Source organism: Macrotis lagotis, chromosome 3 (assembly GCF_037893015.1).
Source record: "Macrotis lagotis isolate mMagLag1 chromosome 3, bilby.v1.9.chrom.fasta, whole genome shotgun sequence".
Lineage (NCBI taxonomy): Eukaryota > Metazoa > Chordata > Mammalia > Peramelemorphia > Peramelidae > Macrotis > Macrotis lagotis.
Window position 1 is genome coordinate 245,398,723 of NC_133660.1, and position 22,297 is coordinate 245,421,019.

At 37.7% G+C, this 22,297-nt stretch overlaps 1 protein-coding gene across 1 annotated transcript in view; it reads left to right on the forward strand.

Annotated features, from left to right (window-relative positions):
• The window catches only part of SLC6A5 (solute carrier family 6 member 5), a 63,850-nt gene extending 41,972 nt beyond the window's left edge, over positions 1 to 21,878 (forward strand). Inside the window, exons 12-15 of the mRNA XM_074227565.1 lie at positions 375 to 474; positions 14,841 to 14,941; positions 19,281 to 19,448; positions 21,723 to 21,878. Coding sequence (XP_074083666.1) covers positions 375 to 474; positions 14,841 to 14,941; positions 19,281 to 19,448; positions 21,723 to 21,878 — 525 coding nt within the window. The remainder of the gene's footprint in view (positions 1 to 374; positions 475 to 14,840; positions 14,942 to 19,280; positions 19,449 to 21,722) is intronic.
• The last annotated feature ends 419 nt before the right edge of the window (positions 21,879 to 22,297 follow it).

Sequence of the window (22,297 nt, forward strand, 5' to 3'; positions counted from 1 at the left end):
TGACCAATGGAGCCTTTTAGGAAGGTCATTAACTTTAGTGCACTTCAATTTCCTCATCTAAAAAGAGACTAATTTAGACTTGACATAGCAATAACAAATTGGATCCAAAGTAAAATGGGCAGGGAGTTGTGGTTCAGAGGCTAGAGACTCACTTGGCCAGAATTTGAAAAAGGAATTCTTCTGGTTCAGAAAGTTCTGAGGTACCACAGAGTTTGGAGATTCTATGATTTCATGACTGAATGGCATCATCAAGCATCCCTTCCAAGATGAAGTCTGGTTTTCTCCACAAGATACATATCAGAGAGTGTGGTGCTTGGAAAGAGAGACATGATATTGGGTGTACATAACTATTGAATTTCTTTCATTTCCATTAGGGTGGAATTTACATGTTTCAACTCGTGGACACATATGCAGCCTCATATGCACTGGTTATCATTGCAATATTTGAGCTCGTTGGGATTTCCTACATATATGGTAAGGAGTAGCTGAACATTGTTTGGAATGGTTGAGTGCTGTTATATGTCCTATGTCTGAGAAACAAATGAAAAAAATATAATTCCCATTTTGGGGGCACTAGAGAAAGGAAAACAAATTTAAGGAAATAGATGTGTGTATTGGAGAAAAGAGGAGGTAAAATCTTAGAGTTTCATAGCTGGAAGGCCCTCAGAAGTCATCTAGTCCAGTCCCATTTTACAGATAGGGCAAACAGAACTGTAAATCAGACTTCTCTTGGATTTTGTGACTGATAAGATATGAATTACACCTATGGAGAAATGATTTTCTCAGAGGCAGTATGGGCCAATGAAAAGAGAATACTAGGGTGGAAGTTATAGGGCCTGGCTTTTGTATCCTATGTTTGATGTTGACTTCCTTCAAGACAATCCTGAGATCTCAGTTTCCATACTGTAAATGATTACATTAGAATATAATATTAGACTATATTGGAGCTAGCTTGAACTGTTCTTGAAATCCAGTGACTATTTCAGTGTGAACATTTACATTTCATAAATTGGAAAATTCTACAAATCAAGTCTTGATTTATTGTTTTATTGATTGTTGAAACTTAAGAAAGTGATGGAGAAAATGTTAATGCCTCTGTATACACCTTTGAAGGCCCTTCCAGCACTAAATCTATGATCCTCTGAAGATAAGAGCAGCATCTCAGAGAAGATGAGAATTAATCTATATAACCACAGAAAGGATAGGAAGCAGGAATGCTATTTTGGAAGGTTTAGCATTATCCTTAAGAGTGGTAGTTGGAAGACACAATGAGCATCCCGTTTTAGGTAGCATTTTCATCTGACTGTTCCACAGGAAAGGCTGCCTGGCTGGCATTCTTTAACATGAGATAAATAGCAACTTGGCATCTTTGCTGGATCTGGCACCTCTAAACTAGACGTAGCATGAAGCCACTCTTCAAAACACCTTGCTTGCTATTCTAGAGCTTTTTTGTTTTTGCCTGAGAAACTCTTTGAAATGGAAATATGAATATGAAAAAAAAGAAAGGACTCCATGAAAAGTAGAAGACATTAATTGGTTTCCAAGTCATGATAGAAAGACTGCCCCAGGCTTAGACTCCTGGAAGTTTTGGAAAAGGAATCTGCTCTCTGACCACAGAGTATTACATAGATAAATTACTTAGACAAATTGCCTCCTTTGAAAAAAAAGTAAGTATAGAGATCCTAATGGAATTGGTGGCCTAGCAGCTGAACAATTTAGGCTGTTAAGATAGTACCACATTTCATACTGATTTTGTATGAATGGGTGGATGAATGTAAAAGCATTTATTAATTACCTACTATGTCCAAAGGAAAAAAACACAAAATTAATAAGGCAGTCTTTACTCACAAAGAGATTACATTCCAATAAGAGGAGCTATTGTGTATAAAGGACTGATGGCCAGGGAAGGGGATTTTGGTCTGGGCAGTTTCAGTGATGGCAAGTTGAACCATAGGGCAATCAGCACATCTACCCTCTTTAGAAATAGTTTTTTGATTGCTGTACTTAGAGGAAGGGATGGAAAGTGGGGAAGGGAGGTACTATGTGGGATATTTAGGTGACCCAAATTGATGACTGGATGAGCTATAAAGCAGGATCTCATCTAGAACTGGCCAGATGTAGGTGAATTTGTCTACAGTCACTTGCTAATCAAGTCTGTTCTGCCTTCAATGAAGGGGTCAAAACTGAATGGTCCTGTAATGATTTGAAATTAAACAAATGTCCACAGTCCTAGGAAAGAAACTTCTGTTTAAGCAGAGAATGACAAAAGTAAGTTATAGAACTGAATTAACTATAAATTTAGGCTTAGATATGAGAATTTCTGGTTCCATGCCATGGGAGTTTTTCATGGGTTCTCCAGGCTGAAAGGGCATTTCAGAGGTGTTTTCACCCAACTTGTCATTTCCCAAAGTAATTGGATGGGCAGGCAAAATTCTTGACTTGATATTCTATCCCAATGAGAGGTAATGCCTTAATTTATCTCTGTCGATATCTATATCCTCATTGACAATATTCACAAAAGACACATTTACATACTTCTCTTTGCTAAAACAGGGTTATTTTAATAGCTTAAAAGCATCATTAAGTAAAAAGCTTTTTCCACTTCAGTTTTAAAGCATGAGAATATGAGAAAGCTTTTTGCATATAAAACTGGAAGTTGATTCCCTATGTCCCAAAGGATTTATATCTTGAGAGTTTTGGTCCCTGCACCTTGAGTGCTCTGAAATACTTGGACATTTTTGTGGATCAGTGATTTAATGGGTATGGGTATTTCCTCTCTTTATAAACACTATAACTCCATTGAGCTATCTCTAGCAGGAGCTACCTATTTGTTTTAGATAAAAATTTCAGATTGAACCCTAAAAGGATTTCTAACCCACTGATACAGAATGAATGTTTCCAGATAAAGCTCATAGGATCACAAGATCATAGACCGAGCAGTAGTCGATAACCTCAGAGAACATCTAGTCAAACTCACTCATTTTACAAGTGAGACAATTGAGACCTAGAGAGGTTAAGTCACTTGCCCAAGGTCACAGAGGGGTAGAATTTGCAACTAGGTCTTCAGATTATAGATCCAATTGTCTTTCTACTATATCCCACTGTAGTTTGGAGTTTATATTTTAATATTCATCATGCAGGAAAGTATTACATCTTGGCATGCCACTTAAATAGGATGAGGCCAAATTAAAATGCTGTCAATAGAAGGTAGATTTATTGTTTTATTGATTGTTGAAACATATTAAAAATTAGAAATGAAAAAACATTGCACTGTTGAGTATAATTTGCTTATTGCATAATTTTGTTTTAAATTGAGTGAATCAATGAAACAAGCACAAGCAAGTTGAAATGAAGAGAGATCTGTATGGGAACTGAGGTGACTTGGTTCTTGTCCTTGCCTTGTCATTTACTAATTTTAGTGATCTTCTTTAGTGCAGTCTCTTTGGACCTAAATTTCCCTATTTGCCAAGTGAAGAGGCAGGACAAAATGGCGTTTGAGGACTCTCTCAGCTTTTCCAGTTGTAGATTTGTATTTTTTTTTTTTAGGTTTTTGCAAGGCAACCGGGGTTAAGTGGCTTGCCCAAGGCCACACAGCTAGGTAATTATTAAGTGTCTGAGACCGGATTTGAACCCAGGTACTCCTGACTCCAGGGCCGGTGCTTTATCCACTACGCCACCTAGCCGCCCTGTATTTCTTTCTTAACAGAGGGAATTTCTTTCTTTTTTATTTTAATAGCATTTTTTTCACAATTACATATAGCAATAGTTTTCAACATTCATTTTTATAATTTTTTTCTCTCTCTCTTGCTTCCCTCCCCCCTCCTCAAAATACCAAGCAATCTAATATAGGTTGTATATACACAATAATGTTAAACATATTTTCATATTACTCATGTTGTAAAAGAAGAAACAGAACAAAAGAGAAAAACTATGAGAAAGAACCCCCCCCCCAAAAAAAAACGAATTAAAAAAAGTGAAAATAGTATGGCCTACCTTCAGCCTCCATAGTTCTTTCTCTGGAAGTGGATGATATTATCCATCACATCTATTCGAATCGTCTTTAATCCCTGCATTCCTGAGAATGGTTAAGTCTATCATAGTAGCTCATCCAATGATGTTGCTATTGCTGGGTACAATGTTCTCCCGGTTCTGCTCACTTCACTTAGCATCAGTTGATGTAAGTCTCTCCAGGTTTTTCTGAAACTTGTCTGCTCATCATTGCTTATAGAACAATTGTATTCCATTATAGTCCTATGCCATAATTTGTTCTATCATGCCCCAATTGATAGGCATACACTCAATTTTTAGTCCTTTGCCAACAAAAAAAGATCTGCTATAAATATTTTTGTACATATGGAGGTTCTCTGGGAATCTCATTCTTTCTAATTTTTAATATATTCAGGGTTTATGAGAAGCACCTGTGATTCAGGTATGTTTGGGATTCTGGGAATAGACAGTTCCACCATTAACACAGAACCAGGTGCCATACTTTATGAACTAAGATAATCAAAGTAGAGCCAGAAGGGACCTCAGAGACTCTCTAGTTCCATCTTTACATTTTTTTGGCTAAGGAAGCCAAAGCTCAAGGAAGTTAAGAACTTATGCAAGGTCAAAAGAGTAATACATAACAGAAACATGATTTGATACCAGGATCATTGCTCTTTCCATCATCCTTGAGAGATATTTGAGCAGAGGTTAAATGATTTGTCCAAGGTCATCCTGATATTATGGGTCAGAGGGTAGATTTGGACCCAGGTCTGTTTATTACATCTTGCCCTCTGTATTTAAAAAAAACCCCATATGCTGAGTATTCAATTCCATTCAATTCCTTTAGGGTCCTGGGCTTCTAGAAGTCCAGTACAGGGTTGGAAGCTCGGCTCTCTGAGTTTGATTCAAGCATCATGTCTTTAGGTACCTTCTAAATAAGGGAAATCATTCTTTAAATTTCTTTGAATTTTACTGGGAGCCAACACACAGACCTTATGACTAGAAGAATAGGAGATCAGATAAGGGACATGGAGTTTTGTAAAGGCAGAATAGCTTGGTTCCATACTCGCTTTGAAATTCATCTACACATTTCCCCAAATCACAATGCTTTTAAATTGGTGTGATTTATTTTTCCACCTCCAACAATTGCTTGTTTTACACCCCCTGGAACATCTACTTCCACATCCTCATGCTTTTCATAATAAGGATGTTGGCACCACACAGGCTGTGGCTTTTATGATAGAATAAATCTGTCTTCAACTCCCGTTACATGTTCTGCTTGCTGAACTCATCAGGATTTTTAATTAAAAAAAAAAGCCTCTAATCTGGACTTCTCCCTCCCCTCTAATGTTACTGGCTTCCTACCCGATTCCTTTCTTTGTATTTTGGCTCTTTCACAACTCTCAAATTTCAGTATAAATTTGGTGTGCAGCCGGTAAATCTTCCTTGCTTTGCTTGATGGGAGACAATAGGCAGAAGGCAAAAGAGGCAAATCTTCCTTTAATTGTTAAACCAGTGGAAAAAAGCCTTTAATGTATACTTTCTATGAGCCTAGCACAGTGTCAGGTAATGTGGGGGGAAAGAGGAGTGTTAGTATCTGATAAGACATATTCAACATTTATCTAATGCCAGCTACATGCAGTGCCTTTTGGTGCAGGTTGTGATAGAAAGCTTAGAAAAGAAAGAGTAGGGGGTGGCTAGGTGGTGCAGTGGATAGAGCACCGGCCCTGGCGTCCTGAGTACCTGAGTTCAGGTCCGGCCTCAGACACTTCATAATTACCTAGCTGTGTGACCTTGGGCAAGCCACTTAACCCCATTACCTTGCAAAAAAATAACCTAAAAAAAAAAGAAAAAAGAAAAGAAAGAGTATCTGCCCTTAATGTACCCTTTAGCCTTTAAAGCTCTATATGAAGGTCAGTTATTATTTGTTCTCAGTTAATACTATCATAGGGATTTTTAGGAGAGGGATTCAGAGGATTGGGTTTGGGGAGGCTGAGGATGAAGACAATATTTATCTGCTTCCCAATTTTGCCAATAATCAATATCCATATGTTAATAATTTATGTGATTGGGGCCGCTAGGTGGCACTGTGGATAGAACACCAGCCCTGGAGTCAGGAGGACCTGGGTTCAAATTTGACCTCAGACACTTAATTGTTACCTAGCTGTGTGACCTTGGGCAAGTCACTTAACCCCATTGCCTTTCAAAAAACCCCCAAACAAGCAAACAAATAACAAAAAAAAATCTATGTGGCTTTGAGAACAAACTGTTCCTAGATGGTCACTTAATCAGAATATATTAAGCACCTGCTGTTTCACTGGCACTATGTTAGGGCCTGGAGATGCAGAAACAGAAGTGAAATTGTTTCTACCTTTTAGGAGTTTATAGTCTATAGAAGAAGACAATGTGTACCTATACAGCTACATAAAACACATAAAAATGCATGATAATTATTTTGGAGAAAACCAGAGGTACTGGCACATAGTGTGGAAAGGTTTCATGTAGAAGGTGGTGTTTGTGCTGAATTTGGCAGGGAAACAGGGATTCTAAGTAGGGAGGAAATGCATTCCAGATATGGAGGTCAGCCAGGGCAAAGGTAGAGATAGAAAATGGAGTGCCATATGGGAGGAACAGTAATAAGGCCAATTGGGTTGGATCACAGAGTGTATAAAAGAGAACAATGTATAATAAGGCTAGAAAGGTAGGTTATGACCAGGTTGTGAAAGACTTTAAATGTCAAAAAGAGAAAACTTGCACTGAATGCATGAAAATTAACTTCTAATGAGAGTTTCTAGGAAGTTAATTAATGTATTTTTTTTCAATTAGGAACTTGTTTCTATATCATATTTTTTTTATTGAAGACATACACTGTGATATGTTTCTTTTGTGTCTCTCCTTCCTTACCCTATTGGCTGCTGGTCCACAAAAGAACATTCATTTGATTAGAAGATCTCTAAGATTCTATCTACATCATCCTATGATTCAAAATGTGTATAAATTTGTCCAAAGATGAAACATACCTTTTTTTCTCTGTGATTACCACCACTCTTGTGTAGGCCCTCATCACCTCATATCTTTATTATTATTATTATTATTATTATTTTTGCAAGGCAATGGAGTTAAGTGACTTATCCAAGGTCACACAACTAAGTATTAAGTATCTGAGGTCAGATTTGAACTTAGGTCTTCCTGGTTAGGTGCTCTATCTACTGAACCGCCTAGCTGCCCCATATGCCCTGATTATTGAAATAGCCTTCTTGTGGGCCTGCCTGCTTCTAGTCTGATCCCACTCCAATTCATTTTCCATTCAGCCACTTAAGTGATTTTCCTAAAAGTCAGATCTGATCATATTCCACCCTATCACCAGTTACCTACAAGATCAAATACAAAAGCTTTGGCAATCAAAGCCCTTCATAACCTTTCCAGTCTAATTTCACCTTACATCCCAGCACATTCTCTTGAATCTAGGGACACTGTTCCATGAACAAGACACTCCATTTCTCTTCTCTGGGCATTTTTTCAGGCTCTCCCCTGTCTTAGAATTCTTTCCTTCATTCTGACTACTGACCTCCTTGGTTTCCTTGAAGTCACAACTAAAATACAGCCTTCTATGGGAAGATTTTCCTGGTCTCTCCATTCTAGTGTTTTCCCATTTATCCTGCTTATAGCTTGCTTTCCATGTTGTCTTTCCCATTAGAGGGCAAGCTCCTTGAGACCTGAGCTGTTTTTGGCCCCTTTTTGTATCCCCCAGCACTTAGCATCATGTCTGGATAATTAATGCTTAATACATTATTTATTGATTGAGGATACCTCCAGAACCTTAGATTTTTAGAACTGGAAGGGGCTTCAAGGAGCTTCATCATGAGATGAGCCATCTCATCGCAGTGATGCATGAAAGGAACCGCCTCCTAACCTACCTCGCAAGTAGTCACTCAACCTGTTTGAAGATCACTAAGAAGGGTTACCTACTCTCTCTTGGGGTTGCTATTTCCACTTTGAGTCAGCAAAGCATATATATATATATATATATATATATATATATATATATATGTATATATATACATATATATATATATATATATATTTAAAGCATTTAATTTTTAGTGTGTCCACTAGAAAATCTAGGTAATTTTCAAACAGAATGACTTTCAAGTTTTTTTTTTAAAACTCTGGATATTCAATGCTAGTCCCCAAAATTATACAGTGTAAAGTAAAATAAAAGGTATTTCTTGATTTCTACTTATATTCTTCAAAGGGGCAATTTAGTGAAGGAAGTAGTTTTCTACTATTATGATTTGGGTTCATGGTTCACTGGTGTCCATTTCTGGTTCTTGTTGCCTCCCCCTCACCTCTTAGAAGGATTTTCTCCTGTCTTTCAAATTTGCTAATGGGAAAAATCTGACTTTTTCTTTCTCATCCTATTCTTGCAAGCAACATCTACCTCATTTATTTCTTTGAAAAAGAGTTTTACTAATAATGCCTGTGGGAAGCTAGGTGGCAAAGGGGAAAGTGTACTGGATCTGGAGTTAGTTATTCATCTTTGTGGGTTCAAATCTGACCTCAGAGTCTAGCTGGGTGCTCTTGAGCAAGTCCCTTAATCCTGGTTGCTATAAACTGGAGAAGGAAATGGAAAACCACTCCAATATCTCTGTGAAAAAAATCTAAAAAGGGGACATGAAGAGTGAGACATGACTAATCAAAACACTAGTATCTACTAAGCAAGAGACATATAATGGGATAGAAAGAAAAAGGAAAATTCATAAATGTACAAATGCTTTAATTGCATAATTCTGATACTATTACTAGTAAGAATGCCTGTTTTTATCTTGTTTTTCATCTTTTCATTGGCTCCTTGCCCTCTGTCTACAAATATATTCAACTTTCTTTAATCCTAAACAAAGTCTTCCCTTGAGACTTTTCCCCCCAAGAAACTAATATCACATCTCTTCCCTTTAATGCTAAACTTGAAATAATTCTCTTTAAATGAATGCCTCCAATTCCTTACTACCTCCTCAAACTTTTATATTCTCTCTCTCTCTCTCTCTCTCTCTCTCTCTCTCTCTCTCTCTCTCTCTCTCTCTCTGTTGTTACAAGGCAATGGGGTTAAGTGGCTTGCCCAAGGTCACACAAGTTAGTTAATTATTAAGTGTTTGAGGTTGAATTTGAACTCAGGTCCTCCTGACTCCAGGGCCTGTGCTCTATCCACTGCGCCACCTAGCTTCCCCTCTTAAATTCTCCTTCATTCTCATCACTTCACTGACACTGTTGGTACAAATGTCACCAATCACTCCAGAATCCTGATGATCCTGATGAAACACTCCTCTCTCAGTTTCAGAGATACCACACTCCTCCTACTTCAGCAATTGCTCCTTTTCTAAGTCCTTGGTTCTTCCTCATCTTCCTAGCCTTCAAATGTAGGTGCTCCCCAAAGGTCAATCTTTGGTCCTTGCTGCTTTTTAGTCTCTCATTTAGAAATATCAGTCACTCCTAAAGTTTCATACACTCTTCCTATGCCAGATTGCTCCTTCTCCACATTCTTGTCTCTAAATCATCTTCCTAGCCCTCAAATGTGAGTGCTCTCCAAAGGTCTATATTTGTTCCTTGACCTTTTTTTACAGTCTCTCACTTAGAAATCTCATTCACTGCTAAGGTTTCATTTACTCCTATTGCCAGCAATTCTTGAATCTCTTTCTCTGAACTCAAGATAAACTCCAATGATCTGTGGGATATCTCTGTTCATATGTCCTACCAGCACCTCAAACTCTAAAATTGAGCCGATTATCTTTCTCCCTAAGCCAATTTATCTTTTTGACTTTTCTTTTTTTTTGCCACGGACAACTTCACCCACTCACTTTGGAACTTTGGGGTTGTGTTTGACTCCTCTCTCTCTTACCCTTCATATCAAATAAGTGACCAGAACCAGTAGTTTTCATTACTGAAGCATTTCACATCTGTCTCCTTCATTACTACTTCTACTGTCTTAGTAAAAATTCCCTTTGCTGGCATATAATATTTTTTTTTCCGGTTTCCCACTTCCATTCTTTCTCTTCCCTTCAATCTATCTTTCATACTGCTGGCAGAATAATCTTTTTAAAAATACATCCATCTGTTCATATCATTCCTATGCTCAAAAAAACTCCTTCAATGTTTCTTTACTGTCTATTGAGTAAAGTTCAAACTACTTTTCCTGATACTCAAGGTTCTCTCTATCTACCACTAACTCACACTACTTCACCTTTAACTCTTATTACTCCTTTCTGTACATGCAAAACTCTACCTTTTCCCTGCAAAGTAATTCAATTAATGAATTATATAAGCATTATTAAACAACTATTCTGTGCCAGGAAATATGCATGGCAATGAGAGTACAGATGAACAAGTGAGTTGAACTTTGCCCTCAAGGAGCTACATTCTGATGAGAGGCAATACAAAAAGAGGGGAAGTCACCAGGAAGAGGATTTTGTTCTGGACCATAGGATAGGTAATTTACACATCTTTGAAGATAGTAATAATTTAATTATTTTTATTAGAGCAAGAACAAGAAGGAAGTTGAAGAAACAACCCCAACCAGCTATCTCTCTGCATCCTAGGAATATTTTAGAACCTAGAGATAGATAATAAGAGATGATTAGACCTTTCAGTCTATGCTTAATTGTAACTCCAGGGGTCTGCTGTTTAAGCAGACTTTGTGGGGTCTGCTGTTTTAGCAGACTTTGTATTAAGCCTTCCCCTGCTTCAGGAGTGATCATAGTCACAGCAGGGTGACTCCTGTAGAGCTGTAACGATAAGTGAAATGTGGCTGAATGGATGCTTGGTAAGTTGGAGATTGTTTTGCTAGAGTTGCCAGGATGTTAGTGATGTATTAACAAATAAAGGAAGGATAACAGGCTTCCAGGAATGTGTTCTCTTCTACATCATGGGAAGAAAGGGACACTGAGAAACCTGCCACTAATCTAAGATGATCTCTTTCACTGACTGTTCAGCCACATCATTTCAATTGTCCCAGGATGGTATGGTGCAAAGAATACATTGCTTTGAGTCTGGATACTTATTATTAGGGGCATCATTGGCCTCTTTGAATCACAGTGCCCTTATGGACATGGAGTTTAATAATACCTACAACAGATTCATCACAGGGATATTTTCGGGGTGAAATGAGATAATGTATGTAAGGTGCTTTGACCGCTTTAAAGGATTAGACTTGTTTATCTGATTAATGTTACCAGTCAATTCCATGTCCCGGACAGTAGATCCCTTCGGTAGTGGGATAGAGAAATAATAATAACAATATCTAAAGCGCATTATCCCATTTAATCCTTCTAATCACTCTATGAGGTACATTTAATTACTGTCCTTATTTTACAAAAACTATGGCTGAGAGGCCAAGTAACTTGTTTAGAATCTCACAACTAGTTAAGAGTCTGAGGTAGTGTTTGAACTCAGGTCTTCCTGACTCCAGTTTTTTTCTTTTCTTTTGTTAATTTTAGGCAATGGGGTTAAGTGACTTGCCCAAGGTCACATAGCTAGGTAATTATTAAGGGTCTGAGGCCAGATTTGAACTCAGGTTTTCCAGACTCCAATTCTACCAGTTTATCCATGAGATTTGATGGGGAGAGGCTTGCGTTGAGGAAGGACAGACAGTGGTGTAGGATTTGGAGATGCTTTGCTGAAATACTGATGGTCTTCAATGGGCAATAATGAAGAACCTGGACAGGGTTGGGAATTTTAACTTCTCCTGTTCAAATGGGGCAAGAGAATATTAAAAAAAGGAAAACTGAAGGGGGAATTAAGGCCTAAGGAAGTTCTTCCCAGTTTTAGAAAGCTTCAGGGGATTGAGGGTACTCAGAAAGGGAAGCATCAGAAACCTGGGCATAGGCAAAAGATCTGGAGAGGAAAGTGGGAAGGAAAAGGAAAGAAGCATTTTTAATATATATATATATATATATACTATTTGCCAAATAATTTACAAATAATATGTCATTTTATCCTCACATGAGCTCTGGCAGTTAAATGCTTATTATTCTCTTTTATAATTGGAGAAACTGATGACTTGACCAGGGTCACACTGCTAGAAGGTATCTGAGGCTGAGTTTTAATTTAAATCTTCCTGACTTCAGACTCAGCACTCTATCAACCGTACCACCTACCTGGGCAGGAGGAAGAGGGCAGGAATTATTCACATTACTGCAGTGATAGGGCAGTGTCAGATGAACTTCTATCAAAATGGTATTGGAAGTAGAGTACTGAACTTTGAGTCAGAAAGACTTGAGTTCAAACCCTGCCTCAGATATCTGTTTGAACCTGGGCAAGTCATTTGACCTCGAGTCTTTAGTTCTTCAATTTCTCATGGTCTATGCTTTCCTTTACTGGATGATGAACAAAAATAAAGAAATGTGTGTTAAAAAAATGATTAAAATACTGGGGAAAGTATTCTGTCTTAGAATTGGTATTCTCTTGAGATTGGGGCTACAGAAAGAGAGGAAAGTCAGAGATAGTCTGACATGTTTATATCTGTATTTTCAGTAGTGGAGTGTGGATTTCCTGTGATTCAAAAATCAGATATATTGGAACCATGGCCTAAAATTCTACAGGGATAGTCAGCCTAAGAGAGATAGGGGATGTAATTTCTTTTATTTAACTCAGGTACTTGAAGACAGATATCATGTCCATTTAGGTGCTCTTTTTTTAAGGTTTGGCAAAGCAATGGGGTTAAGTGGCTTGCTCAAGGCCACACAGCTAGATAATTACTAGGTGTCTGAGGTCAGATTTGAACTCGGGTACTCCTGACTCCAGGGCCGATGCTGTATCCACTGTGCCACCTAGCTGGCCCTAGGTGCTCTCTTTCCCAGCCTCTTGAGCCCCTTTTCTATCCTAGTCACCAACCTGGGTAGCCTCCAGTATATCAATGTCATTCATCAAAATTGTACCCCAGAACAAAACACTGCCTGAAGAAGAGAAGGCTTAGCAGGAGGCACATAATGTGATCTCCAAGCATATGAGTTGACTGCCATATGAGAAAACTCAACTTGGTTTCATTTGTCTTCAGAGAAGCAAAGTTGCAGACCCAAAAAGGCCAAAGTTGCAGAAAGATTTATACTTAATATTTAAAAGGAAAATCTTTACACTGGATTTATCTTAAAAATAGACCAGATATCTTTGAGAAAGAGTAAACTTATGGTCTTTCATGGTATCTGAAGGTCTTCATATGGAAACTGAATGAGCATTATTGAAAATTCATTGTTGACGATTGTTGAACAGATAGACCCAAGTTGGCCTAGATGACCCCTAACTAAGGTCTTCTCCAGCTCAAATTTTGTCATCCTGTTGTTCCTTGCAGGACATCAATTTTCCATTTAAAATAAATCAGATGGGGGTGGCTAGGTGGTGCAGTGGCTAGAGAACTGGACCGAAGTCAGGAGTACCTGAGTTCAAATCCAACCTCCGCCACTTAATAATTACCTAGTTGTGTGGCCTTGGGCAAACCACTTAACCCCATTGCCTTGCAAAAAAGAGTCCTAAAATAAATCAGATGAAAGAAAAACTAGAAATATTCAGACAGAGGGTAAAGAAAGTATTAATTGTCAGAGATTATTCAAAGGGGGATTAGTAGACTATAAGCTTTTTTATGGGCAGGAACTAGGTCTTAGGTAAAATCTGATTTTCTTCCAGTGTGTCTTAGTACAGTAAGTTTGCTATTAAGGGGAAAAACAGAAATCCCATAATTTCAAAAACATTTTCCAATTGTTTTTATTTGTATGTAAGGCCTATTTGATCTTTTTTTAAGTGAAAAGGTCTTTGGAATGACTTGTAGAGTCCTAGGATCATATAAGATCAGCTATTCAGAATTGTAAAGAATCTTGGAGTTCATGTAATCTTACCTCCTTTCTTTTACAGATGAGGAGACTGAGTCACAAAGAGTAGAAGTAACTTGTCAAAGCTTCAGTGGTAGAGAAGGGATTCAAATGCAGGTCCCGTGACTCTTTTCAGTATTCTCCCCTGTCTCCTTTAACCTATGATTAGGTTAATCTAGGATGATTCTTAGGATGGTGCCTCACTGCACCAAGGAAGGAGCTCATTCAGGTTACAAAGATTTTATAAAGGAGAATTTTTTTTTTTTTAGGATGGCTCTACAGTTATGCCTGCCCACAGGATAAGCAAAAATGTATCCTAGATGAAGGCCCACAAAAGCCAATTTTATTAGTTTGACTAATGGGGAGGGCAGAAAACCACTTTAAATATAAATTTTGAACTGTTTCCTGTAGGCTATTTCATCATCTTCTGTATCCAGTGGATGAGCTTTTCATAGATGTTTTTCTAGATGAAATAAATAAAAAATGGAATTTAGTCTGGAGTTCATTCTTGGCTCGGCCACTTGCTTCTGGGTGACCTTTGGGCAAGTCATTTCCTCTTTCTGAGCCTCGGTTTCATTTCTAAAATGAAGGCATTGGCATAGGTGACCTCCAAAGTAATTTCCAGCTCTAAGTCTCTGATGCTATGAAACTAATGGACTGTCAAAAACAAAGGAAGAACATATATGCAAGTCTTAGCCAATATTAGACTGTTTTGATATGGTCTAAGTGCTACTTATGGCCCCAGAGCTTTTAGGGGTCACTGAGGCATAAAATTCTTGAATTGTATTTGCTGCATGTTTTTAATAGCTACTTAAAGTTTCAATTCTCCATTATCTTCTGGACAGAGATTCATTTGGCAGATGGTCTCTTGTATAAGTGGTATGACCTTTGTTTCAGACAGTTGCCATCTTGGGCCAAAGAGTCTGAATTTGCTTCTGAAATGAGATTCCAATCTTCCTACTTTGTCTGATGCACTGACTGCCTCTGTTTGTTTGTTTGCAGGTCTGCAAAGATTTTGTGAAGATATAGAAATGATGATTGGATTCCAGCCCAACATTTTCTGGAAAGTCTGCTGGGCATTTGTAACACCTACCATTCTTACAGTAAGGATCGTAGATTGGCAGGGGTTTGCTTCAACTCATGAATTAGATTTCTCTGGAAATACTGGATTTGTTTATTCTTCTCTTCTAAAGACCAGAACATGGCAGCTTTGAGAATTAACCTAAAGAAAAAAGGAGGACATTATATACTTATCCCAGGAACTCTGTTCCTACTTACTGAGGGAGCCATTCTCCTTTAGCTGTAAAGGGGGGTGCTTGGTGGGTTCCTTCAAGACCTTCAAGTGGAAATGGGCCTTTGGAGATGGGAACTCTGAGATTCCTTCCAATTCGAAATATTTGACCTTATGATACTAACATCAATCATTTCAAAGACTTTTTCACTTTTTTTTAAAAAAAGGATGGTGTTGGTGGAATAGGCCTACATGGGAAAAATAAGTTAAAAAATGACTCGAGTCATGGGGTTTCTGCCTTTCGCCTTAATCTCAAAATCATTGCAGATCCTCCCCCAATCCCAGGGACAGTGGTTCAGTAGAAAGAGAATTGACTGGGTTAAAATTCTTTTCTTTGCTCATCTTTGGGCAGATCAGTTAAGCTCCCCGATCCCAAGCTTCCTCTTTGGAAGTCCCTTTCAGCTCTAAACTGATATTCCCTGAATCTCAACAAATGAACTCTTAGTTTAAGGCTCTCTGGAAAGCTACGGGGCTCATTTCCCCACTTCCCAGAAGGTGGCGCTAGAAGCCAAACTAAGAATGGTTGACTACTCAAGCCAAAGGTTGAAAGTTGGTATTTCTGAAGGGAATCAAGCCAGGGAAAAGATAATTGTGAAGAAAATCTGCATTTTCTTTTCTTCTGCTGTCATGAAGAGCATAATCAGAGCATTTCAACTTCTTTCTGAGAGGTTGAAACAAGAAGAGAAGAAAACCTTGGTTCAGTCTACATGGAAAGTGATTAGTATTATTTTGGTGAGCGGTCCTACCCTCCCCCTGCCTATCATTCTAAAAAACCCCTTTGCTTGAAGAATTGAGATTTTGAAGGGTATAAGAAACATTTTCATTCTTTTAAAACTAGACCTGAGTTCACTGTAGGAAGATTACTACATAGTAGAAACGCAATGCCTCTATTGCCTACCCTTGGCAAACATATTTATGGCTCTTCATCTTACCCTTCACTCCCAATTTTTAAATTTTTATTTTATTGGCTTGTTAAGCCTTATTGATGGAGTGAAAACATGCCCTTCAGTTGCTGACAATTATTCCCAAATAAAAATTAGGATCCTTATGGGATTCTGCCTATGTGCTTTCACTTCTTTGCCGAAGGGGAAGAGTGGAGACATCTGAACTGGAGAAATGTTTGTTGGATTCTGAGGAAGTATAGTATATACATTTACATGTGTCTTATCAGTCTCTGGGATAGAAGTAAATTATAGATCCCTATCTTTCTGATGAGAAGCACAGAGCCAAAGGCATATTTGATTAATCTATCATCTCCAAAGTGTACTTCCTATCCCCATACAGTGATAGTATAGTAAAGAGGATTGTTTTACTTCCCAGCCAGACTGACACTGGGGACATTATATCCCTGCCATCTTCCCTCAGGGGTCTCTTTCAGATACAACTGAATTTAGGCTGCTGATTTAAAAAATCACACTTTTTTAGGTATAGGAAGTTGAAATAAAAGCCTTTTCATTTTCTTTCTTTCTTTCTCTCTCTCTCTCTCTCTTTCTTTCTTTCTTTCTTTCTTTCTTTCTTTCTTTCTTTTTTCTTTCTCTCTCTCCTTCCTTCCTTCCTTCCTTCCTTCCTTCCTTCCTTCCTTCCTTCCTTCCTTCCTTCCTTCCTTCCTTCCTTCCTTCCTTTCTTTCTTTCTTTCTTTCTTTCTTTCTTTCTTTCTTTCTTTCTTTCTTTCTTTCTTTCTTCTTTTTTTTTTCTTATCCCTATAAGAAAAGACTTAGAAGTGTGTACCAGGAAGATACCTTTAACTTGTGCACATTCATTGAGATTTATCCCTTGCTTTTGTTTCTTTATCCTCACCCACTTTCCCTGTACTAATGTAAGTGACAAAGTTACATGTTTTACCCAAGATGTGTTGCATACGATTTTGTAGTTCTTTTTTGGCGGCATTTAGAAGCATATTGAACTCAATAATGGGCTCAGTTGAAGACTTTGGTTCACTCCTTCCCACCTCCCCTTTAACACTGATCTGGGATTTTTCTGTATTAAAAAAGCACTGAAGCACCCCCAATCCCTTTAATTTTCCATTCCTATTCCTGAAGAGAATTTGCTATTGTTCAGGTAAAGGTATTGGATTGTTCTCCCTTGAAGAAAAGCATTTGTTTATTTTTCCTGTAGGCTTAACTACTCAACAGAATAATAAGGGGAACTGGGTTCTAGTCTCAACCTTTCTAAGAACTTTATGTATTTCTTGGGTAAGAAATAAATTTATAGGGGTAATTAGGTGGCACAGAGGATAGAGCACTGGCCCTGGATTCAGGAGGAGCTGAGTTCAAATATGACCTCAGATACTTAATAATAACCTAATTGTGTTGCCTTGGGCAAGTCACTTACCCCCACTGCCTTGCAAAAACAGCAACAATTAAAAAAAAGCATCTACGTGGTACTTCTCTAAATAAATGACCTACTGTAACTCACCCTACAAAAGATGAGAATAATGTCATAATTTCTTTTGTTGATGATGAATATTTGTTAACAAAAATTATGTTTTTCCTTTAGGGTAGGATATAGGAGGGAGAGAAAATTGAATTTAAAATAAAAGCAAGCATAATTCCAAAAGGAAAAGAAAAAAATTATGAGAGCAAAGGAAAAACTAAACCATCTTCTTTCAGTGAGAATTTATACTCTGAGGGCACTGACCTCAAGTGGTTCTAAATTTTAGAAACAGTTTCTGAAGGTATAAGTAAATATAAAATGTCCTTACCGGTACATTCTTTTCTGGGAAGCAAGCTCAGATTTGGCCACCGGTTGGTGGATCTGACTCTATAACTTGGCATCACATAGCCAATAGGTGAGATTTTGTTGAAACTAAATTTTGAGAAAGGAAGTTAACATGAAGAATGATCTCACAGCATTCATCATGATGTGATATTTATGTACCTAGACATGAAAGTGAAAAGATCTAGTCATCCACTGTTACATGTTCTTGCTGTGTCCCAGGATTGGTAGTGAGAAAGAAGGGCTAATATTATGGCTTAAATGACTTTGTAGCCCTAGAAATAAAATTGATCATTTTTATCCATGCCTCCTTGGATTTATGGGGCTATAAATATTCTGTATGCAATTATTGTATACACAGTCAGATCACGTTACTGAATTATGCACAAACATAAGCAGATGTATTGCTATTTATATAGTAAATGAAATGGAGGAACTTAACATAATTACATCAGGCCATAGTGCCAATAGACTGTGTAATAAAGCTTATAACTCTAGGGGCAAATGTTTAAAAGGAACTTGGAGCAGAGCTCTTTCTTTGTAGAAGCATTAAAAATAGTTGTCTACAGGACAGACTTGTTTAGATTTTTGTGTTGCATAGGAATGAGTGCTTGGACTAGTGTGCTTTGCCTGCCAGTAATGATATGATAATAACAGAGAAGATGATGATGATGATGATGATGATATTATATAAGCATCTTACATGTACACAAAGCTTTATGCTTTTTAAAGTGCTTTTGTGTGCTCTATTTAGGATAATACTTTTTCCACAATCTGCTTTAAACTTTGATATTTTTCATTTCAAAGAAGTAGGAAGGGAAATTGTGTGACTAAAATGTTGTAGGTCACTCTTCCCAAACATACAATACAGCAAGAGACCTAGCTTTATGGTCCCTAGGAAATGACTCTGAAGGTTTTCAGCAATAAGATCATTCATGGTGTTTCCTGATCAAATTTTTAGAGGATCTCTTGCTGCTATTTTCTTTAATCCACTATTATCCCTAAAAATATTTAGGGGAGCAATTATTCTGATTTTGCATAGGGAGGATCTGAGAAATGTGGAGTGATTCAATGAATGACTGGCAGATCCAGGGTTATAAATCTGGGCTTCTGATTTTTAGTCTGTGACTCACTATTCTGCCTCCACCCAATTGTAAGGGCAGGAAGTTATACCAACACTCCTTTCCCCACTGCTTATTAAAAGAACCACAGTTGAATTAGTCTTTAGACCTCTACTTTATGGCAAATCACTCCTTCAGTATCGTTCAGGTTCTAACTTTGGAAGGAGTAACTTGGGTGATATGAGTAATAATTTGGGCCAGGTGAATTAAAAGAAAAGTTAATTTAATTCCATTGTGTATAGGGTGACATATTCCAAGTCATTACTGATGAGCTTACATTAACAATGTGTTGTTTTCTTTTCCCTTTCTTCCCAGTTTATCCTTTGCTTCAGTTTTTATCAGTGGGAACCCATGACCTACGGCTCTTATCGCTACCCCAACTGGTCGATGGTACTTGGATGGTTGATGCTAGCCTGTTCAGTTATTTGGATCCCTATTATGTTTGTGATAAAAATGCATCTAGCTCCAGGCAAATTTATTGAGGTAATTCTATGTATTCTATTCCCCTGCTCTCCACTCCCAAGGGAAAGCCAGAAAAATATATGCATGAAAAAAAAAGATTTAGTAAACTTATTCAAGAGGTAGACCTGGTGATTAAGTGATTACAATTGCCACAGTTTTCTATTAAATCCATTTTTATTATGTATTATTCTACTAATGGAGGTTTTCAACCAATCCAAATGCAGAGCTATTATTATGCTATTCCTCAACTTGGTGACAGCTCTGTTGAATAAATGATCATAGCTTCTGCTTCTTTCCCTGGAGTTTCCTTCTTCTCTTCCCTCATCCGCATTTTAAATCCCAGTATTTAGTTTTTAACTACACATCAAATTCCTTTTTTCTCAATAGTTTTCCCCTCCACCCTAATCTTTTTCTTTCTGAACTATCCCATTATTTCTGATGTTAGAAATACATTTAACACAATTAGTCTGTCACCGTTCTCTCTCCTTCTTGCTTCCTGTTCTTCAACTGGGCTTAACATTCATGGGATTGGCACTGTCCCTGTAGGAAAGTGATGAGGATCTCTGGGTAACAATTGGCTCTGAGAACAGATGGGATGGGATCTATTCCAGGTAGTGACTCTTAAACAATTTTGGGGGTCCACAAACCACTTTGGTTGGACAGATGAGCCTACAAACAATCCACCTTCAGATTTAGTGATACTTTAAATCTCTGTCTTGATTTTTGTCATAAAATGAGGGGACTAGATTGGAGGGACCCTCTTCAACTCAATGGGACATGTTCACCTTTATCAATGTGAGAAACACTTCAGAATGAATGAGAACATAGGTTACTAATAATGTGAAAACTAGGTTTTTATCATGCTGTATGAGTAAGAGAAATACCTGTCCACCACCTCTAGGTCCTCTAGGATCATTGAGGATCATCACTGGCCCATTGGAGTACAAGGGAAAATATAGGTCACTAGAAGGCAGAAGAGTAACTGGCACCGAGGAGCTGGCATTACTGGGGTCCTTAACTTTTCAGTCTACTAAATCTAGAAATAAAGAAGCTTTTTTGGATCTGGGATATGAGAATTAGAATAAGTTAATGCCAATCATGGGGCACAAAAAGTCAGGGTATTGGAAGCTGAAATTCATTAATTTAAAACAATCTGCTTAGGATATAATAGTTATCCCTGGCAGATAGGAGGGAGACTTGTTCTCATTAAATCAGTAATCCCATTTTCATCAACAGGAATATTTCCTATATTTCAACTCCTGTTTTTAGATCACTGTTATGTAATGAAATCCAGTAATTGTGTACTTGTGCCCCTCTGAATCACCTTAACACATCACTCTGAAATTCTGCTCATTTTGAACAGGCACAGTGTTTATCCATGGATATTTTCCATCTTAGCCTACAATGTCCTAATCTGATGAGTTGGCTATATACATTTATTATGGTTGATTTGGGACATAAAGGTTGCAAACTGATAATTAAACTGGAGATTAAAGTAACTGATAGAGGAGCCAGATTCATTTTAATAGGTAATAAACATATAATTACTCCCTCAACATAGCCAGATATATGTTTTTTTTCTTTTTTTAATACAAAATTCTCCAATCAAATTAAATTTTCAATAAAGATTTCAGTAAGAGAATTAGATAACTCCCATTATTTTTAGCTTGACTTCTCTGAACCAAAGAGAGAAGTAACCATTTTGTTGCCTAAAATAATTAACATCTTTGCTCACTACTGACAATATATCTTTTGGGTTTGGATTAGGATCTTTATTTGGTCATTTATATCCTTTTGGGAAATATGTTAAAGAAAATTTAGTTATTTTGATGCTGCCACTACCTACTGTTGAATCTCCAGAGCTGAAATAATTGAGTATGTGTCCTCTGAAGAGCATGTTTGGCAGTTGGGGAGGAAGAATGTTACAAATTTTCTTTATTTGGAGGAAAAATATCTAATTAAAATCTGGGATCTTTATTTTTTATTAATCTTGAAAATTTGTGCACAAAACAAATCCTAAGCAGCAGTGCATGATAATATTGCTAGCAGGGTGATGTAAATAATTTCAAATGAGCTAAAGTAAATCTCTTAAACTTTCCTGGCCCAGTTAATTCCTGGACCTTATCTTGTGGAACAACTTCTTGCCATAGGAGATTTCTCTTTCCTAGGGAAAGTCATGAGCTAGGTGGGTCGAATAATAAATGCTTTCAGAATTCTTAAACTGGTGCAAGGAGGAGAGACTTGAGTTCCTGAGACCTGTCGCCTGTGACTGATGTGTTTTTGATTCTCTTTCAGAGGCTCAAATTGGTCTGTTCTCCTCAGCCAGACTGGGGTCCATTTTTGGCTCGACACCGTGGAGAACGTTACAAGAACATGATTGACCCTTTGGGGACATCCTCCCTGGGACTGAAACTGCCAGTGAAGGATTTCGAACTGGGGACCCAGTGCTAGTCTTATGGGAAAAACAACCCAGCCTTGATTTGATGAATTTTTTTTCTTGTATTCTCTCCCATGCCCTTATTTTACTCCCACCTGTCACATCTCCTTTCACTTCTGTGCATGAGACTGGTTGCTTAGAAAAGTAGGATTTTTTGTCGCATGCTGTAGTGAAGCGCTAGACAGACCACTTGAAGCAGTGTTGGCTTTGAGTTAGTGGTGTCCTATATATTGGGTTTTCCCCCTTGTGTAGCATGCTTGTTGTTCACTTTTTGGGAGAGGATTAGAAAAATTGTTTCCACCAGTCATTTGGGCCACAAGGAGGAAGGGTTTGATGAATGTAGCATGTTTCCTTTTGGTGGCTGAAGTAGACTTGAAGCAGAATCATAAGGTGTTGTGACCTCAGCCATGAGACCACCAATAATTTGGAAGGT